The 21,074-nt window shown below is 55.1% G+C and overlaps 1 protein-coding gene across 10 annotated transcripts in view; it reads right to left on the reverse strand.

Moving 5' to 3' along the window:
- The window catches only part of TLE3 (TLE family member 3, transcriptional corepressor), a 48,883-nt gene that overhangs the window by 7,068 nt on the left and 20,741 nt on the right, over positions 1-21,074 (reverse strand). For 3 of the 10 annotated variants that reach the window (XM_070468723.1, XM_070468731.1, XM_070468732.1), the window contains 10 exons: positions 18,614-18,676; positions 16,912-17,016; positions 9,486-9,690; positions 7,913-7,929; positions 3,932-4,051; positions 3,016-3,066; positions 2,245-2,397; positions 1,706-1,847; positions 945-1,144; positions 284-360 (listed from right to left, as the gene is read on the reverse strand). In XM_070468723.1, coding sequence (XP_070324824.1) covers positions 284-360; positions 945-1,144; positions 1,706-1,847; positions 2,245-2,397; positions 3,016-3,066; positions 3,932-4,051; positions 7,913-7,929; positions 9,486-9,690; positions 16,912-17,016; positions 18,614-18,676 — 1,133 coding nt within the window. The remainder of the gene's footprint in view (positions 1-283; positions 361-944; positions 1,145-1,705; positions 1,848-2,244; positions 2,398-3,015; positions 3,067-3,931; positions 4,052-7,912; positions 7,930-9,485; positions 9,691-16,911; positions 17,017-18,613; positions 18,677-21,074) is intronic. The other 7 variants (XM_070468725.1, XM_070468730.1, XM_070468729.1 and 4 more) reach the window with 7 other exon arrangements.

Raw genomic sequence — 21,074 nt, forward strand, 5'->3', positions numbered from 1 at the left:
AGAGAGGATCCATGGAATCTGGACGTGAAATGTTCCTCCCTTCTCAGAGCCCAGGGATCACAACCTCAAACCCAAACCTTCTCCTTCCTCTTTCAGAGGGAGCCTGGGGGCAATCAGGAGTGCATCCAGGCAGCCGTCAATGGGACTGCAACCTGGCTCAGCGGTACCCCTAGAAGGGCAGACACGTTTCCCCAGGAGAGGTCCATCAGGGCAGGGGATGGGTGGGTGGGTGGTGTGCTCTCTGCCCTCCCCAACAAGCAGAAAATAAGTAGTCAAGGCTTACGGTTTTCCACCAGGAATGGAGGCGAGGCTTGAGGGCAGGCCTGTGGCCCGCATGGGGGGGTGAGGGTCAAAGCCAACCTGTAAGGCAAGACAAGGCCAGCCCTTAGCGAGGGGTGCCGCCCTCCGTCCCCCCACTACACAACGCCCTAGCCCCAGCTTCCTCCCCCACCATGTCCTGTCCCACCAGCACCACACGGCCTCTTCAGAGCCCGAGATGGCCGAGCAGAGCAGAGCCCCTTGTTCCAGCAACAACACAGGCCCGGCCCTCTCAGTAACAGCAGACACCCCTTGCTATAACACACTGACAGCCCCACGGGCCAAGCCCCTGCCTCGTGAAATCACCACGGGATTTCCCACCCCAGAGAGCCCAGAAAGACGAATGCCAGCCCCACTTCCTGGATGGAAAGGGGCAGCCCAGGGAGGCTCTGTTGGTTGGGGTCCCATGGCAACAAAAGGGTGGGGGGTGGGAATCAGGTCTGTGACCCCCAAGAGTGTTCTCTTCTGATTCCTCATGAACACTCTCCCCCAAGGCAGCTGCCTGGTCACTGGACCCAGAGGGCACCCTCTGCACGTAGGAAGGGTCTCTCTAACCCACTCCAACTCCCCCCCAACTCCTTTCCCAGCCCCTCCCCCCCAAAAAAGGAGCCAAAAGGTCTACGTACAGCTCCAAAGCTCACCATTGGCGATCGGCCATAGGCAGCAGCGGCGGCGGCCGCAGCCGCGCTCATCTGGGGCGGGATGTTGTGGAGGCCCGCGTAGGCGCTGGGGCTGGTGAGGGAGCCGTTCATCTCGTGGTGGCTCATCATGGCAAAGGGCGCGGCGTAGGAGCTGGTGATGGAGATGGGCGTGCGCAGGGCCGAGGCTGCAAGGAGGCGGACGTAAGCTGGGATGCACCACCAAGGGGAGAGGGCCCCACCCCTTTCATCCAGCAAAAGCCCAGGCCACCAGGCTGCCTCTGGCCCAGAAGCAATCTTTCCTGTGTTCTCAAGCTATCCACTCCAGGCAGTCCTGCTGGGCTGAGCTCACCTACCAGAGATCTCCACGTTCATATCCAAGAAAGTCTGAGGTGAGAGATGTGCCCGCCTTTTTTTATAGAGTAGGACTCAGAGTCCCAGAGAAGAGTGCTTTTCAGAATCTCACAGAACTAACAATAAGGGCAGACAGACACTGATGGTGTCCCGAGCTGTCTAAAGCTCCTTCCACATGCTCATTTCAACAGTGGCCCCAGTTAAGCCTGACGTGAGTGTTGAAGCAGCAGGCATTCATCTTGGCGTCAAACCTGACCAAGTCCCACAGAGACAGGCCCTGGGACAGCCCTGAATCTGACTCCCTGCCTGGTGCCCTGGCCCATCTGTGCGGCTCCAGTCCTGGCCCGCACAAGCCCTCCCCTCAAGCACAGCCAGCTCAGCCCCATTGTGCCTACCCATTATACCTATCGGGTCCATGCCTGGAGGTTTGCCTGGCATTGACCGGAGCCCCGGGGTCGTGCTGGTGCCAGGAGTTGGGGCATCATTCCGCGGGGTTGGCGTGTTGGACTTGAGTCCAGGGGTGGAGGATTTGTCATTCTGCAAGGGGGAAACGCAGAGACCAAGGGAAGTTATGAAGATTGCTTTCTCCAAGAGCTGGGCACTGCATGAGGCCTAGTTCTCAAATCTTCTGCCATACAGCCCCTCCATTCTTGCCCAATCTTGTTTGGCAGGGACTGTACTCATTGTTCCCATTTTACAGATGCAGCAACTGAGGCTCAGAAACAGCAACTAAGCACAGGGTTCAGCCTGTAAGTGGTATAGGCAGGACGTGAACCCAGGCCAAGCCCCAATCCATGTGCTTTCTGCTCCACCCCTTCACCTTCTCATCAGCAGCACTCCAGGTCCAGCCCCTTTCCCAGAACTTTTTCCCTCTGCCCCAACCCTCCCCAGCCCTCTCCTAGTCTCTGCGGTGCCAGGGGCAGACCCCACATACATGACCAAGGTCTTTGGTCTTGGAGGAGGGTGTGCTGCTGGAGGAGGCCACCGAGGCGGGGCTGGTGGGGGCATCCTTCTTCAGGCCACGGGCCTTGTCCAGCCCATTTTCAGGAGGGGAGTGTGCCGGGCTGACGCGGGGTGTCGCAGGGTCCTAAGGACACAAGTGAGGCAGAGATGTGCTAAGAGCTATGATGAGCCTGAGTCTTCTCTGGTCCCAAGTGGAGGTGACCGGCTCTTAACGACCTAATCTGACCCCCTTCTCGTCCCAGAGACGGGGAGACAGAGGACAGAGCGGATAGGTGCATAGGACCTGCTCAAGATCGAACATGAGATCAGGACTGCATGCTGGGCAGCTGGCCCTCTTGACTTCGTGTAGATCCCTTCCAGCTCCTCATTCCCAGCTGAGGCTGACCCACAGGGCTCACCACCCCAAGACCCCAGGGATGGTGGGGAGAATAGAGCTGACCTAGAGGACCAGGGGAGCCGGCCCTCCACTGGGATCTTCAGAGGTCTCTCTCTCTCTCTCTCTCTCTCTCTCTGGAGACCCATCCTAGGAACCCAGCGATGTGAACGACTCCCCAGCCACCAAGCAGCCAAGCCCTGTCTTCCTCCTCTGACCAGCCTGATGTCCCCCATCCAAAGGCCTCAAATTCGCCTGGGGCTGCCGATAATGGTGCAACAGCCGAGACACAACAGCTCCCACCTGGGATAGGATCCACCTCCAACTCCCCACACAAAGAGCCGCCCTGTGACCGGGAACTGCCCTCACCTCATTGGAAACGTCCACCACTAGATCATCACTCTTGTCCCCGTCACTGTCCTGCATGGAGAGAGAAGCCAATGAGAGGCCACATCCACCCCAGATGGAGCCCAAACCATCCCACTTCCACCAGCCAGGAGCTGAACCTCAGCCAAACCCCAAAGTCCACACTGTCCCCACTCAGACCCACCAGTGGCGGCCTCCTCTTTGCTGTTTGCTGGTGCAGCCTCCTGGCCCCGGGGTCATTCGGCTCCCACAGCCACTGGCAGCCTCACCCACACCTGCCCCATTATATTTCTAAGCTCCCTTTAACTTGTCCCTCTGGAGCCAGACACCTCTCTCCAGCTGGCCTGACATCCGCCATCATTTCTAAGTGCGCTGGTCTCATTCCCTCATGTCTGTCACAGTGTGGGAGGGGTGATTAGCCTCGTCTCCCAGAATCGCAGCTGAGGCTTTGGCTGAGTGGTATGCCCAAAGCCTCAGAGCAGCCAAGTGGCTGGACAAGGAGGGCTGGGCCCAAGGGCACTGGCTCCCACACCGCACTGCCCCCTGCCCTCTGCCCAGCCTGGCACAGAGCAGAAACCATGACCGCCTGCAGTGCTAAAGCATGAGGGAGGGCCCCTAGAGCAGACCATGGATTCTGGGGGGCCGTGATCATAGCACAGGGTTGCTGGCCCATCTAGGGAGGGGCCCCTAACTCTCCCCAGACCCCACAGAGCCCAGGAGGACCTCTCTGCTCACTCTCTGGCTGTGGCCCACATGCTCAGAGCGCGTGGATCTGTGCAGGCTTCCCATGCCCAGGCCACCTGCCCTCCCCCGGGGGCCACCTCTCTGCCCCCACCTGGACCAGGCCCCAGGGCGGAGGAGGGCTCCTCCTTCAGTCCGGCCGACCCCGCACAAACCCCCGTGGAGCCCCCAGACATACGTATCGGCTCAAACTGTCCTTCTCCTCTGCTTTCCGCTTCTTGGCTTCCATGCTGTAGTCTGCAGATCCCCGGTGCTTCTCACTGGCTCGCAGGCTTTCCGAGGGCGACACTGAGTTATTCTGCAAGCAAGGAGGAGACTTAGTGTGAACATCTTATTCGTGCATCGATATAGCTAAGTGGGGTGACCCAGAAGGTCAGCTGAGGTGTTGTGTGCGTCCTGTGGGCTTGGCTCCATCAGAGCCTCACCAGGGAGGGCGTCCCTCCCAACTCCCCAGATTTGGTTCCTCTGGGAGAGGCCCTGAGAGCATGACAATTCTCTTTTGTAGCAATGCTGCTGCTGTTAGACAATTAACCTGGCACAAGCCGTTGGCCTCTGGCCTATGAATCTGTACGCTTCATGAAGGTGGGGGTTGCACCTATCTCCTCTTCCACCTATCTGGCCTCAAGGAATGGATAATCTGAATTTGTACGGAGTTTTGAAGACGGATCTGAGCTGACAAACTGGGGCTATGCAGAATACTTCATCTGCTAAACCTGACAGGCAGGGGAACTGCCGGGTGCCAACAGGCCTCCGCAGTGTAGGTACGCAATGGGGCACTTTGTGTGAATGCCCTTCTGCGATGGCGTGGCCTCCCGCAACCTACAGAGAAACACCAGGGTTGCAATGAAGCAGAAAATACAACGGCATGAAGCCTCTCCCTCCGAAGATGGCAAAAGGCATACCAGGCAGGTAGAATTCCCCTCCCCTCTGTGACGATGGCCAAGTCCAGGCCCCGAGACAATGGGAAACGTGCCCAGGGTCCCCCAGCGGGAGGCAACTTGAAGAAAACCCAAGGTTTTTATGCCTGGAAAGGACTCAGGAGTTCTCCCTTCAACTACAAAGCAAGTGAGGATGAGAAGAGTTTGAAATTTAAGGCCTGGGAAAAGGGAAGGGAAGGTGGGCTAACAAGGTAAGACAGGAGAAACACCCGCCAGTGGGTCAGGATGGAGCAGCCTTGGAGGTTGAGGGCTTCTCTCAGAGAAGGACTCCAGTTGGTGGTACGATGGGTGACTAGGGACGACAGGCATCACGTGGCCTCCAACACCGGGCAGGGAGCAGGCAGGGAGGTGCGATGGGCACGGGTACCTGCCAGCAAACCTCTATGCCAAGGGAAAGATACCACAACCCCCTCTAGGGGACCACTGAGGTTTGTTCCTTCCTAAGAGACTACACTGGTGGCTCAGTGGTAAAGAATCCACCTGCTAATGCAGGAGACAGGTTCAACCCCTGGGTCAGAAAGATCCCTGGAGAAGGGAATGGCAACCCATTCCAGTATTCTTGCCTGGAGAATCCCATGAAGGGGAGGAGCCAGAAAGCTATAGTCCATGGGGTCGCAAAAGAGTGGGACATGACTGAGCGACTAAACAATAATGCAACAGGAGACTGCACCACACCTTCTCCCCCGCATCACTCAGCACCCTCTTCTGTGCACCTGCCCTGGATCAGGCCTGGGGCTGCATGCAGGTGTGGATGAATGAACAAGATGCAGTCCCTGCCCCTCCAGCAGCTGACCACTCAGCTGGGGTGGGGCGGGGAGCAAAGTCCAGTCTATCCTCATCCCCGTGCCCTGGGGTGTGTGACAAGCCTACATGGGGACCTGCAGGGATGAGGAGGCGGCCCTCCAGAGACAGACGGAAAGTCTCCACACTTCCCCCAGAGCCAGGGGCTGGTGTTCTGGGGGGAGCGGTGCGGGAAGGAGCCGCAGAACTTCATTTCCTCCCCTAAGCCGGTTTCTGGGCAGCCCTTCCCTGCCAAGCTTCTGCCTGAAGCAAATTAAAATGGCAGAGTTATCAAGCCTTGAAGAAAATATGGAGGTTATAATGGAAGTGCAGCTTCAACCTTCCCTGCAGCTGGGCAGGCGCGGCAGTGGTGTGCGCACAGCCGCAATTCAATTAGCCGCGGCGAGCGCCGGCAGAAAAATCACCGTCATTTCATTTCATTTCCTCCGACGGCGGCCACCCCGTGCTAAGCAGAAAACGCTCCCAGCCCCTCTGCTCTCGCCTGGGGAGCGAGGAGAGGGGGCGTGAGGCCGCTCCTGTTTCTCCCCGCGACCCAGGCCGCGGCTTGGAGAACAGCGGGTTCTTTCTTCTGCAGTCAGCTGCAAATCCTCGCTGCTACCGGAGGAGAGTCATGTCAGGCGTTTAGCGGCATCGATCCAGCCCGCCTCTGGCTGGCAGGCGGCCAAAAAACTAAGTATTTTTTATTGCTTCGGCTAGGCAAGGAAATATGAATGAAGCTACCTCTAATTGGACTCCAGACTAACCCCTCCGGGACAGCTTCCAGCCCGGCCAGTCGGCCCCCCTCCCACTCTGACACGGCCCTGTCTTTCCTGCCGGGGCCTCATCTGTTGACAACCTGGTTTCCAAAGGGCTTACGTTCGTTTCCACTTCCCCCCCTGCCGCCCCGCCCCGACACCACGGCTGCGCATACACATGTAAGCCCCTACCGCCTGCCCCCTGGGTGACCAGCCCACAGCCCTCCCAGCCAAGGACGGCGACCCCATTCATTTCCATCGAACTCTCCAGGGGCCCCTCTGCCCTGAGTCTCAACGTCGGTGAGCACTGTGAAGAGCCCAGATCTTGTGGGCTCCTCGTGGGATTCTTTAGCAGAAAGCATTCACAGAGAGGGCGCAAAGCCAAGGCCAAGAGAGATGAGGATGTGTGAAGGCAGTGAAGGGACTGGGCAGCCACTGCTCTCTGTGGCAAGTCCATGGTGAGCAGGTAAGCTGGGTGCTGGATCCTGTGCTAAGATCCTGGGTCCTGTGCTAAGTGGGGTCTTCCTAACTAAGCAGAGAGGCTGGCTGAGTAGGAATATTCCCATATTACAGATGGAGAAACTGAGGCCGGGAGAGGCCGAGACGGCTACCCAATGTCCCATGAAGCCGGGACCAGGCTGAGCCTTGAGGTGTCCAGCCCAGCCCTCTTCCTGTCTAGGCAAACTACCTCTCCAAAAAGGCCACCTCCTGGGATCAACACGAAAGCAATCAAAATGGATTTGCAGCTTTAGCTGTTCCTTTCTTATGCACCTAACCATTCCTGGGCCCAGATGACCTGGATTTCTGAGCACACGGGCCAGCGGAGAGGGGACGGACATGAGCGACTGCGGCTGATGGGAGGTTTAGAGTCAGCCCAGTGGAGGGCTGGGGAGGGGACGTGGGTCGAGATGGAGAAGCCACCCGAGGAAGCTGCTGTTTAGATGGTTAGTTAACTGCCTGACCTTCCAAGTCCTACTTAACACGAGGTAATAACCAAAGCCATCCTAACAGATTAGATGGCCCCAGATACAAGGACGGCGATGAGGAATAAAATAGCTTTGCTAATCGCTGGAGGATTTTTTTTATCCAGACTCCACTGCGCTTATTCAGAAGGCTTATTCACTTGAAACAGAACCTCTGAGACTCAGTGTGATCAGAAAGATTTACGGCAAATCTCAGAGCTGGCAGACACGCAGGCAGCCTGGCCTTAATGCTCGCTTGCTAGCACTTCTTAAACCAAGTTAAAGCCTGCAACAGGGAGAAACCTCAGGTGTTGGGAGGAAAGGAAGAGGATACAGGATCATATAGGAGATAGCCAACCTGGGGGACAGGGAGGCACTCCAGCCCCAAATGAGAGAGGGACACCAGGGTCCCGAGCTCTGGGGTCAGCCCCGTGACTCCACAACCCCCCTTGGAGGACCCAGGGCTGGCCGGCTGACCTCTCCAGTAATCACCTCTTATATAAAAAGGGGGTTAGTTACAGCTCACTTAGCCCAAATCTTCATTTGACAAACGATGGCCCTAAAGCCTAGAGAGATAAAAGCTTGCCCAAGCAAAGGTCAATCAACAGGTGACAACAGCTCTTATTTCATGACAATACCTGCCCCTCCCAGGAGCCGACACAGGGTAACCCCTCTTCCCAGCACCCCAAACGCACCCAACAGGCCCCAGAGTGCCAGCACTTACCGCACTGGATTCTCTCTCTTCGGGGACAGAAGGCCAGGAAAGGAGGAGGGTCAGGTCCCACAACACAGAGAAACAAAAAGAAAGCAAGGTCAGTCTCATCCAGCTGGCTTTATGCTTTGCTAGCTCACGGGTTTTAAAATGGGCAGTGGCCTGGCTCTCTTGAGTCACCCCGGGTCAGCCAAGGCAGGGCCATTAGGTGACGTCTCTCAGTTTGGAAATTAACCGCCCCAATTCCATCACTGTGCCGGGCCACCAGGCCTGGGTGGGGCTGCAGGGGGCTCTGTGGCCTAGCACTCCCTGCCATGCTGAGAAGGGTGCCAAGATTACTAGTCAGCAGTTTTTAAAGCCACAAGCTTAGGAAGTATTGTGCTATGTAAAATATCTATAGGATCTGAGAGTTGAGAACATTTTTTTTTTTTAATTAATTATGGGAGTGGTTTTTTGGTATGGTGTTTTTTTAAAATTATCACCCTTCTCTTTCTTTGCCAAGAAGCCCCTGGAAGCAGAGACCTCTGGTTTTCTGCCCAGTCAAGCACTAGCTCCCTGATCTTCCTGTCTGCTGCAGACAGGCCCTCTTCCTCTGCCAGGAGGTTCATCCTAAGGCAGAGACAAAAATCTTAAGTCTCAGTTCCCAGGACCTGCTACCACTCTCCCCAGTCCTGGCCTGGGCAGGATGGTGACACTCCAAAGCCCCAGTGCCCATAAGGCATTGGCATGTGCCCCAGTAAATATCTAAGCATAAATCAAACCATCACATGGTACACCTTAAATGCGATGTTATGCGTCAATTGCGTATCAATAAAGCTAGAAAAAAAATATGAGGGCAGACCACACAAAGTGGTCCTATTTGCAAAGGGTCTGCTAGGAAGCCAGGCCCTTTCCCATCTCGATAAAACGAAGCCGTCCTGATGCCCTAAGCTTCCTTGTGGGAAGGGCTGAGTGAAGGGTGGGGGGGTGTTCTTATTCCCCATCTTCCTAATCTTCTCCCTGCAGCAGCACTAGCACCATCTCTATGTAGTGTATAGCCCCCTAAGAAGTCTTTACTTGAGAGTCAACTGGGTACTTTCTCCAAGGACCCTCTATGGGTTAAACACCTGGGAACTTGGCCTCAGTCCTCAGAGGGCTAATGATCTCTGTGAGGATAAGACGTTTTCCAGGGAAGGATAGATGATGATGGCAACAGAGGTCTTGGGACTCCCAACTCTTAAACTCCTCTGGGAATTTGAAAAAACCCTCGGCTTGGCCAGGAGGGCCGCCTGAAGGAATGGGGCTGGGGCTCACCCTTGGAGAGTGGGCAGGATGTAGCTAGGAAGATGGGAAGGTACTCCAGGAAGAAAGGACCAGACGTCTTCCAGGGCAGAGAAGAGTGGGTACACTTCAGGGATTGGGGCGGGGTGGGCCTGGGGGATGGGGCTCTGGTTTCCATGCACCAGGAACTTCACTGATGGATGGCTCCAAGGCGTGCTAAGTCCTGGTCCAAGGGTGACAGCATTCACTGTGTCTGCCCACAGCAGGGCCTTTAGAGCCTCTGCCCACACCCCAGCCCCGCCCCGGCCCCGGCCCCAGGTCGCACCTCTGTGGTCCAGCTCATGGTGGTTCTTCTCGTCCTTCACTGACAGGTGGGCCTGGCTGCCCAGCGCGCCAAGCGCCAGCAGCCCTGAGCTGCTCCCCGTCACTGGGGGGATCCCTGGAGGCTGGAGGCCTGACGGGTGGGGTGGCAGCTGGACCGGGGGGCCATGTGTGGCATGGGAGAGGTGCTGCGCCTGGAGCTGCTGTTGCTGCAATGAAGCGGGTGGTGAGCACGGCCGAGCCAGGAGGGCGGCCAAGGCCCGGGCCCTCTCGCTCCTCCAGGAGGCAGCAGGGGAATGCGCACCGCCCCCCCCAGCCCACCCCAAAGCTTCATCCCCAGCTCAGGCCACATGTTGTCATGCTGGAGGAAGTCTGTTAATGGACTGCAATTTAGACACAAGATTTATGATGGCAAACACCACCTCCTCCCCAACCAGGACAGAATTTCTCAATGTATGATTCCCAGCCCAAGATAAATAAAGCATGCATTTAAAAACCACAGTCATCAGGGCTCCCTCTCTGTGGAGGGCGATCCACTTTTAAGCTCCCAGCGGTCACAGTTTTGCTCATGCTCACATGCCTGCAAACGTCAGCAGCCAGCGTCTCCCACCCTTAACCCCAACCCTGGGGAAGACTCCCTAATTCTGAGAATTCCACTCCTGCCTTGCAGAGCAAGAGCAGCACATAGCAGAAGAGCCCTGGGATCAAGAACAGTTTGGGGCCAGAGGAATGAGAACCCACATCACTCAACAGGACAGCAGAGCACAGGGTGAGAAGAGGGGGGCTTTGGAATTAAGACAGATCTGGATTCAAACCCCAGCCCTGGCACTTACTAGCTGGGTGACCTCAGGTAGGTCACTACTCTTAACAATAGCGAACGTTTGCCAGAGGGCTTTCCATGGGCCCCCTTCTCCCCTACTTCCCCAAATCTAGACATGTATTAATGCAGTTATTATCATCAATAGATGGAGAATTTGGGAAAAGGCAGCCCACGCCAGTATTCTTGCCCGGAAAATCCCATGGACAGAGGAGCCTGGAGGGCTATAGTCCATGGGGCCCCAGAGTCAGGCACAACTGAGCACGTACCACGACGACTACCATCAATAGCAAGGACAATAATCCCTAAGCAAGGATTCTGCTCCGGGGACGTCCCGAACACCTCACTCGAGCACTGGTCTCAGTCTTCTTTTCCCCTCGTCCCCTTGTTCTCCCCCAGCAGCCAAAACAAAACACCTTTATCAATCTTAAGACTATGTCAAGAACCATGGGCACCGTGCTGCTGACTACACCATGACCAAATATTTCACAGATTGAAACACTTCTTAGGAATGACTGGGGCCTAGGGTTAAACATACGTCTTTCTCTCAACAAGCACAAGGGGAGGGAATGGAAATTTACTGAATGCCTGAATGAATGCCTGGGCCCTTTCCAAATATTATCTCTGACCCTTTCAACTACATGGCAGAAGGACTGTGCCCACTTTAAAGATGGTGAACTGGTACTTAGGGGCTGGAATAGGGTCAACTACCAACATCATCCAAAGAATGTTCCTAAGGAGACCCCCCGCCCCAGAGCATGAAGAGTTTATGGGGGTGACAGACAGCCAAACCCTGACAAGCTCACCTGTCAATGTGAACCGTGGCTCTCTGGCCACTGCTGACAGACAACAAAATAGAGTGAAGGCCCAGAGTTCTGGATGGACATGTGGCTCCAAGAGGCAACAAGTGTATTTGAGATCAGGGATTAAGAGCTTCCTAAATGGCTTATCAAGTAAAGAATCTGCCTGCAATGCAGGAGACACAGGAGACTTGGGTTCAGTTCCTGGGTTAGGAAGATCCCCTGGTGGAGGAAATGGCACCCCACTCCAGTATTCTCACCAGGAGAACCCCCTGGACAGAGAAGCCTGGTGGGCTACAGCTCACGGGATCGCAAAGAGTTGAATACGACTGATGTCTGAGCACAGAGCACACGTTAAGAGACCTGCTCTTCCTCAACTAAACTGCGAACTGCCAACCTCGTGCACCCCCAAATTCATGATCCCCACTTTGCACATGAGGAAACTGATGTACTACACTCCTAGCCCTGCAGGGCTCATTTTTCAGTTTAGGGGGGAAAGGCTGGACCACAGCCATCACTCAAGGCCTGGGACATCTCTTGGTGGGAAGTTTATGGAAGCTGCTGGTCCGGGTTGCAGCCTGACCCTCAGATCTGCCCTGAGACGCCAGGCAGAAACAAAGTGGAGGTGTCTATCCTAAAGCCATCCACCTCCCAGAGGCAAGGCCCACGGAGATGCAGCTGGAACAGTTAGTTGGGACGAGGAACATCAGTGGGGCATCCTGCTTCCTGAAAGGTGAACCGGTGAACCAGCACCAGAAACTTGGAACACAGTCTATAATCGCAATTACAGTGGCTGTATGAAGACACTGGCTTTCAAAGTTGTTTAGCCTCCAAGAGGGACAGGGTGGTTTTCTGCAGTGGCCCATGAAGCAGGTGTGTCTTCTTTGCAACAGAGGAAAGGCAGCTTCCATGTACTTCTCATCTTCAAGCACAAGCGCAGGACCCCCTACACAGCCAGAAATTCCCCCGAGGTCTGCTCTGGATGGATGGAAGGCATGGTCAGGAGCAGTCCAGCAGGCTCCAGGAGGCAAGGACAGACAGCCGACCTCCCAGGCTTCTCTCTCAGGGAGAAGACAGATGCCAGGGCTTGTCGGGTCAAGGGTCTGCTGACAAGCATCCTGGTTTTGACGGAGAGTGAGAAAAAAACCTTCTCGGCAGCGGGGCAGCTGGCAGTGTTCCACCTGTCTCTCCATCCCCGTGTCGCAGGAAGGGCACAGCCATCCTCAGGCTGCATTCCTGGCCCCATGACACATATCTGACCTCAGAGGACGAGGGGAGGAAACACAGCGACATCCGAGTGGGAAGGTGACATGGTTTTCAACTGGGGAGAAATGGGATGGAGTCCCCCACCCGAGGAGGTGCTGGGCTCAACTCTGCAGCAGCCCGTCTCCAGCTTCCACTGTCCCCTCCAAGACCAGGATCTCTCTGTCCACGAAGTGAAAGGAAGTCAACAATCCCCCTCAAACCCCCAAACAGGGGGCAAGGCCCCTGGTGAGCGCCCCGCCTCTCGCCTTTCACAGTTCATGCCAGAACAGCAGCATGTCAGAGAACACGTCCTGGGGGCAGACGTGTGTCCCTGTCCTCCTCATGGGTGCCAAGTGCCCAGGTCCTGGGCTCACGAACATATGACCACTCACTCGCAGGGGAAGCGGACGGGGAGCCCTTGCCGGCCAAGTCTGTGTAACTAGACTATGCACATCATGCTTCATGCCTCTGCTACCTGATTTAATGCTTCGCTTCTCAGGCTCATGATTTGCGTTAAACCCAGTGAAGTGGTCTAAGGCTTTGCAGGGCCGAGACCCACTGAGGATGTCCTAGCTGTGTAAGACGGAGACGCCTCGCCTCCAGGGGAGAGGAGGGCAGCCCCGACCTCTGCCTGGTCCCTCTACTTCCTGCCCACACAAGTGGCCCCCCAGCTCCAGGCGGAATCGTGCCTCTGTGCTATGCTACAGCTCGGGGGGCTTACAACAATGCTGTTACTCCATTTCAGAGACAGGGACAGGCTCAGGGGGATGAAACGACTATGCTAAGCCAAAGAGACCAGACCCAGGGCTGAAACCCAGCCTGACTTTTCTCTACCAAGGCCCCCAGCTGAGAGAAATGGATGCATTCATTCTAAGGTACCCTTTCTGCGTCATCCGTCCCCCTGTCAACTGAACCCAGCTCATCAGCATTGCGGAGGGAATGCGAGAACCCCAGGACTGGCTTCAGCACACTCTGCAATTTGTGACAAGCTACAACCTACCTCTTCCTCACCCCTAACTAACCTGAAAAAAAAAAAAGTAACCACCAACAAGGACCCACTGTATAGCACAGGGATCGCCACTCAACATGCTATAACCTAAATGGGAAAAGAATTCAAAGAATAGATAGATGTATATGTATAACCGAATCACTGCTATACACCTGAAACGAAGACAAAGTTGTAAATCAACTATACTCCAGTACAAAAATAAAGCTATCAACACTTAGTAACATCTCTTCCACTAATAATTTTCTAGGGAATACAGCCCAAACTGTCAGTGGGCAAGTGGGGGAGTTGGCCACTTGACGCAAAGAGCCAACTCATTGGAAAAGACCCTGATGCTGAGAAAGATTGAGGGCAAGATAAGGGGGTGGCAGAGGATGACATGTTTAGATAACACCACTGACTCAATGGACATGAATCTGAGCAAACTCCGGGAGATAGTGAAGCACAGAGAAGCCTGGTGTGCTGCAGTCCATGGGTTTGCAGAGTCGGACATGACTGAGCAACCGGATAACAGCAAGTGGGGTGAGCGCCGCTCCACCTGCCAGGTTCAGTGACCTTGAGCCAGCGTGGAGCAAACTGAAACGCGAGCTCTGGAAGTGGTGGGCACCATCAGCTCACTGTCTAATCTGCCTAGGGAGAACTTTTGCACGTTGCTGACCAAGGAACAAAACTCTGCCCCCGGCCACCATGCTCAGGAGTCTTTTGACTGTGTAAGGATCCCCTAATAACCTGGATCCAAGAAGAGAGGGTGTGGATCACGTCTGCAGTAACAGGGTTTTGTAGGCCCTCCACGAGCGCACACACACCTTCAGGCCTGCCTTCCCCAGATGGACATGAGTTCCCAGTGGCCCTGCAGACCAGCAAGCCTGGGCCTTCGTTAGTCCCTCCATCCCCTCTCACCTCACACCAAGTTGATGCTAGACCCTGGCCTCTCTCACCTGGAGGGGAGACCCTAGAAATCCTCTAACCTGTATGATAAACACGCCCCTCACTGCAGACACGCCAGTGATCAGGCACGCCGGATACCCGATCTCTCACCTCTCTCTGACATAAGCAAGGTGCGAAGGCAGAATCCTTCCACGCCCTGCCCAAGAGAGCCCCAGATGACTGACGGAAGCGGGCACATCATCCAACACTTGCCCAGCCCTTCACCTTTCCACAACAGGCCTGGAGGAACTAGGTGACTTGCCCGAGGTCCCCCAGCTCCCAGACCAGGAGGCTGGGCCACTCCTCCCCGCCGAGGGGCAAACCCAGCTGCCATGGGGCAGGCACCAGCTGCTGTCCGGGCCTCCTGGGCCCTCCCTCCACTGCCCTTTACCGCGGGGGCAGGACTCCGGGCCCCTCACCCCCTTCCTCCCCATCACTTTCCTGAGTCAGCCGGCCACAAGCCCGCTCTCCCGCTCCCTCCTTCACGGGATGCCCCGGCTGGAGAGAGCCTGTCCATAATTCCGGCCTTGTGAGGTTCTGTCAAGCGCAGCGATTAGACGACTGCCTGCTTAATGACAGGGCGACGGCTGCGTTCACTCAGAGCTGGAGAAGCAATTACCTCGAAAATGGGGGTCACAGGCCCCACTCGTTGGCTTTAATTGAATTCCAATACCTGCCTCGAGCTGCCTTGACCTAACGCGTAGCTTCCTAAATACTCCCTTGAAGGAAGCAGAGCTAATCCAAGCAGTGCTGCTTCTCTCCAATTCCACTCTTTTCTTAGAACTTTAAAAAAAAAAAAAAAAACTACTTTCATAAGAGGATTTTAATTCCAAAGGGGGAGGCGGTGGGGGGGAAGAGGCGACCCCACTGTGGCCATGGCAGGGGTAGGAGAGCTGGGCCTGCAATATGGATGGGGGTGAGGGGCTGGGAGAGGAGAAACTTCAGAGAAGGCAGCTGCCACCCTGTGCCCTTGTCCTCCACTCTCGGCACAGCCATCAGCTGTGACCTGGCCACCGAGGAGGCGGACGCTGGCCCCACACCAGGGCTGGACTGGACAGGAGGTGGCGGGGGAGGAGCCCTGAGCCCAAACCCATTCTGGGGCGTCTGGCCTGCCTTTGCTCCTGAACCCTGTGTGACTGGCTGTCCATGAGGCACTCCCAAACCTCCACAAAGCAAGGGCATCAGCTGATTCAGCGGTTCTCCACCTCGGGCCCTTTCATGTACTGCCCCCAGTCCCCCACTGGGACATTTTGCAATGTCTGGGAAACATTGTGGGGTGTCACAACTGTGTGTGGAAGTCACCAGCATCCAGTGGGTGGAGACCAGGGCTGCTGCTGAACACCCTCCCGTGCATCCTCACAAACCATCCGGCCTCAAAGTTCATGAGCCTAGAGGCTGCAGGACCCTGGGCTGGGTGGTCTCCGAGGAGACCTCAAACTGTACAATATTATGGTTTCCTTGCTGGGGACTCCACCTCCCAGATCACTGGCTAGAAGGAGTTACCGCCCACTCATGTCTTCCTTCCTGGCCTCCAGGTGAGGGTCTGCCCCTCCCCCAGCACTGCCAGGATTCAGACCAGGCTAACGCTCCCCCGCCCAGCCCCCTGCAGGCAACTCAGACCAGAAGGACGGAACCCCATAACCATTACGAGTCCCACTGACATGACGAAGGGTGAAGATCTACCAGCATCACCCTGTCACTCCGACTCTGCCCTCCCAGCAGTCCTGGCCCAAAGAGATGAGCTGGTCCACCCCTCTCCTCTAACAGACACAGAAACTAGGGTGTGAAGAAAAGACAGGATCTGCCTGAGGTCCCATGGGGAAGAAATGGAACTAGCACAGAGGGCCCCAGGTTTCCCCCCAGAATCAAGAGCCCAGAGACAGCATTCATCCCACCAAGCCAGAACATTCTGCACCTTTAGTTCTACCTTGAAATAATGACCGTACTTAAGGACAAGAAGAGGAGTGAAGACCAATCAAAGGGCTAGAGAGACCCCAGCCAACCAGTCCACCACTTCCCAAGCCGGATTATGGTGCAGAATGATCTGGAGAAACACAGATTCCCAGTCCCACCCCAGACTGACGGAAAAGACTTCTGAGGGGCGGTACCCTGGAATGTATATTGTGCTGAAGTCCCTTTGGGGACCCACACTCAGTAAGGGAGACCTGGCCAGGGGTCCGTGATGGATGCTCAGCCAGGCAGCTCAGCGCATGGGACAGGAAGGCCCAGACCCGAATGCCACAGCACGCTTCACAGCACAGAACAGCAGAGACACTTCTGACCTCAGGAGGCCAAAGAAGGGCAGATCTTTGCCAGGGAAGGGACAGGAGGGAGGTGGGAGAAATCAGGCTGGCCTCCAAGGTGATCCCGGAGCCCTCCACCCCTCCTTTGTTGGAGACACCAAAAGGCAGGGTAGGATGGGGCTGATGAATTTAGAGGTGGATTGGGGTGTGTCAGATACCCCTCAAGGGCTGACAGGCAACTGGGGAGCCACTGGAGAAGATATCCAGGTGGGTCCAATCCCATGAGATGCGGGGGGCACTGGAGCCCTGGGGCCGCCATTCTTTGAGGCCAGCTGAGGTCAGGGTCTGTCTCTGGTTATGGTAAATGAGAGGAATAAAAGGGCTATACACACGGTGAGAGGCAGATTGGGGAGTCCACGTACCCCGATGATGGCGTTCAGCTCTGTCATGGTGACCTGCTTGGCGCGCTCCACCGCCTGCGCCACTTGCTGCTGGTGCTGGGGGAGCAAGGCCTGGTCAGAGGTGGGGCCTCCCTGCCCAGGAGGCACGGGGGCGGGGGGTCACACAGGGCACAGTCCTATAGGAGGGCCACAGTCCTGTAGGAGGGCCACAGTCCTAACAGGAGGGCCACAGTCCTAACGGGAGGGTCACAGTCCTGTAGGAGGGCCACAGTCCTGTAGGAGGGTCACAGTCCTATAGGAGGGTCACAGTCCTAACAGGAGGGTCACAGTCCTAACGGGAGGGTCACAGTCCTATAGGAGGGCCACAGTCCTAACAGGAGGGTCACAGTCCTATAGGAGGGTCACAGTCCTAACAGGAGGGTCACAGTCCTGTAGGAGGGTCACAGTCCTGTAGGAGGGTCACAGTCCTAACGGGAGGGTCACAGTCCTGTAGGAGGGTCACAGTCCTATAGGAGGGCCACAGTCCTATAGGAGGGCCACAGTCCTAACAGGAGGGTCACAGTCCTAACAGGAGGGCCACAGTCCTATAGGAGGGCCACAGTCCTAACAGGAGGGCCACAGTCCTATAGGAGGGTCACAGTCCTAACAGGAGGGCCACAGTCCTAACAGGAGGGTCACAGTCCTATAGGAGGGTCACAGTCCTAACAGGAGGGCCACAGTCCTATAGGAGGGTCACAGTCCTATAGGAGGGTCACAGTCCTATAGGAGGGTCACAGTCCTATAGGAGGGTCACAGTCCTATAGGAGGGCAACAGTCCTAACAGGAGGGTCACAGTCCTTTAGGAGGGCCACAGTCCTATAGGAGGGTCACAGTCCTGCAGGAGGGTCACAGTCCTGCAGGAGGGTCACAGTCCTATAGGAGGGTCACAGTCCTATAGGAGGGTCACAGTCCTAACAGGAGGGTCACAGTCCTAACGGGAGGGTCACAGTCCTAACGGGAGGGTCACAGTCCTGTAGGAGGGTCACAGTCCTGTAGGAGGGCCACAGTCCTAACAGGAGGGTCACAGTCCTGTAGGAGGGCCACAGTCCTGTAGGAGGGTCACAGTCCTATAGGAGGGTCACAGTCCTAACAGGAGGGTCACAGTCCTAACTGGAGGGTCACAGTCCTATAGGAGGGCCACAGTCCTAACAGGAGGGTCACAGTCCTATAGGAGGGTCACAGTCCTATAGGAGGGTCACAGTCCTAACAGGAGGGTCACAGTCCTAACAGGAGGGTCACAGTCCTAACAGGAGGGTCACAGTCCTATAGGAGGGCCACAGTCCTATAGGAGGGTCACAGTCCTATAGGAGGGCCACAGTCCTATAGGAGGGTCACAGTCCTAACAGGAGGGTCACAGTCCTATAGGAGGGCCACAGTCCTGTAGGAGGGTCACAGTCCTAACAGGAGGGTCACAGTCCTATAGGAGGGCCACAGTCCTAACAGGAGGGTCACAGTCTAAGGACTGTGGAGGCAGACCAGGGCCACTAACCAAAACAGGACACGGGGGATGGGGAACCCTTTAAACCCTCTTCAATGAGCATGTACGCCAGAGAAGGTTGTGTAAAGCCCCAGGTTGTCGACTTCTGTCCACATGAACAGATGGACAGGGGCCGCTCTGGCAAGGCACAGAAGACAATGCAAAAGAAGGTCTTACCTCTTGTGACAGGAAAGGCATGATCTGTGCTAAGATCGTGTTCAGCCTCTTCGCAATCTCTGTCTGCAAAGGGAAAGAGGCTGCGTGAGGCTCAGGCAAATAAATCAAGTTGCCGAAATGTCAGACTGTGGAAGGGCAACCCCCCGCCAAACCACAGGCCCTTGACAGGCTCCGTCCTTCCACCCTCTATGGACCTCCTGCCAGGAGGCCTCGCGGAATCCACAGCGTGCAGCAATTCCTTCCAACTCCCTCCAACCAACCCAATTTCCAGGAGCTCCAATTTCCTATCAGAGGTGGTCTGCGTGTTTGGTTCAGAGTATACAGTTTGCCTCCTCTGGAATGGAAACCCTAACCAAAACAATGCAAAGCTAAACAAGAACAACCCCCACACCACCCACTGCAGCGAAACCTTTCGTAAGAGCGGACACAGCGCGATGAGAAGGAATTACTATGCCCAGGGGCCCCATGGGCAACTGCAATTCCGACTCTCAGACTCCCAGACACATTCAGGAGGTGGGGGAAGACCCCCGGATGAATGTGCCAAGTGTTCCCTGGGGCCAGTCTCATGCCTAGTGATGTGCAGCTGAGAGGGTTTCCCTCAGCCCCACTTTCCACCGCTGCCTCTCCCCCGGCAGACCAATCCCTCACCCTTCTAGTGCTGTCCAGCCAGAAATCCCACCATCCTTCTGGGGAGATCAAGCCTTGCCTTCTCAAAGATGCTGCTCAGGACGTAACTATTGGAACCCTAGCCTTTCATCTAAGTTGATCACAGAAAGACAGATCAATTCTCTGCACCACCCCTAACACTCCAGAAAAGATCACATTCAGAAAAACATCAACTGGGGACTTCCCTAGTGGTGGTCTGGTGGCTAAGACTCTGCGCTCAAAATACAAGGGGCCCAAGTTCAGTCTCTGGTCAGGGAACTAGATCCCACATGAGGCAATGAAGACTGAAGATTCTGCATGTTGCAACTAACATCCGGCATGGCCAAAAAATAAATATTAAAAAAATTAAAAAGAAGAAAGAAAAACATCAACTGTTTTTGCCATCCATGTTCTATGTGAGGCATCTCAAATGAAGACTGGTTTAAAAAAAAAGAAAAAAATGAGTGGGGCTAAATGGTTAACAGTCCAGACTGGAAGGCTGAGGACCACTGACAGACAAGTCTCAGAATTGCTTCTCTTATCTTATTCTGAATCCCAAGGCTGCCAGGACTGAGGTCCCAGAGCTGGCTTCAGAGCTCTCATCAGCACATAGCAATCTTTCAGAGGCAAAACCATGACAACAGCCTTTAAAAATCTCTGATCATCTGCATGTCAAATGACTCCGGATGAGAAATCCTTGTGCATTTAAAGTAAAAGCAATGCCGTCTGAAGGCTTACAAGCAGACCCTGGCCCTAAGGAGAGTTCATGGGGCCAGCACCCCTACCTACCCCAACCCGTCCCCAGCCACTGATGAAGATGCCCCAGGTTGGTGAAGAGATGGGTCTCAGACTAGGAATCTGTGGGCTTTTGTGGGCCCACGTCCCGGGGCTGCTGGCTACAGTGCAGGTTCCAACAGAGACCTCTTGTCCAGAGCATCAGGGGCTCCTGGGTGGGGATCACAGATCACAGCTCTCTCCTGGAACACTTTAGATTGGGCACTGGGGGTAAAGCAAATCTTTGGTGCGAAAGACTGTCCCTCATATCCTGGACCAACCAGTGCCAATAATGGTCCCGTTTCCAAACTTATCCTTGGCTGAGTTCCAAGGGACTAACAGCCGTATCTGTACCTTTGGGTACAGATCTTTACTTCAGCAAAGACACTGTACAGTAGGGTTTGTCACAGCATCAGTGCTATCCACATAAGTGCTCAGTTGTGTCTGACTCTTTGCGGCCCCATGGATTATAGCCTGTCAGGCTCCTCTTGTTCACAGGATTTCCCAGGCAAGAATACTGGAGTGGGTTGCCATTTGATCTTCCCAACCCAGGGATCGAACCTCAGTCTCCTGCATTGCAGGTGGATTCTTCACCACTGAGCCACTTGAGAAGCCCTGCTATACACATTTGGGGCTAAATAAAATTCTGCTGGGTGGGGCTATTCCAGGCATTGTAGAGTTTTTAGCAGCATCCCTGGCCTCCTCCCACTAGATGCCCATCATTCATACTCATAAGGCTCCTGGGACGATTACCAACTATTGTATAAATTATTAATCTCAGTAAATGGAAAGAGTTCTAGTCCAAAACAGGGTCCCTTCTCATTTCTTTTCACTTTTTCTTCTCCCACATTGACTGATAGTGGAAAAGGGAGATGAAATATAAGAGTCAGAATTGTGTATGTCAGGAATTCTAGAAACAATCAGCTCAGTCCAAACCTGTATAGAACAACATAAACACTCACTTGTCACATGTTTATGTGACAAATAAGACTAGAAAGTCTTATTTAAAACACAAAGCAAAGAGAAATAAAATAAATCATCC

This window comes from Odocoileus virginianus, chromosome 6 (assembly GCF_023699985.2).
Source record: "Odocoileus virginianus isolate 20LAN1187 ecotype Illinois chromosome 6, Ovbor_1.2, whole genome shotgun sequence".
Lineage (NCBI taxonomy): Eukaryota > Metazoa > Chordata > Mammalia > Artiodactyla > Cervidae > Odocoileus > Odocoileus virginianus.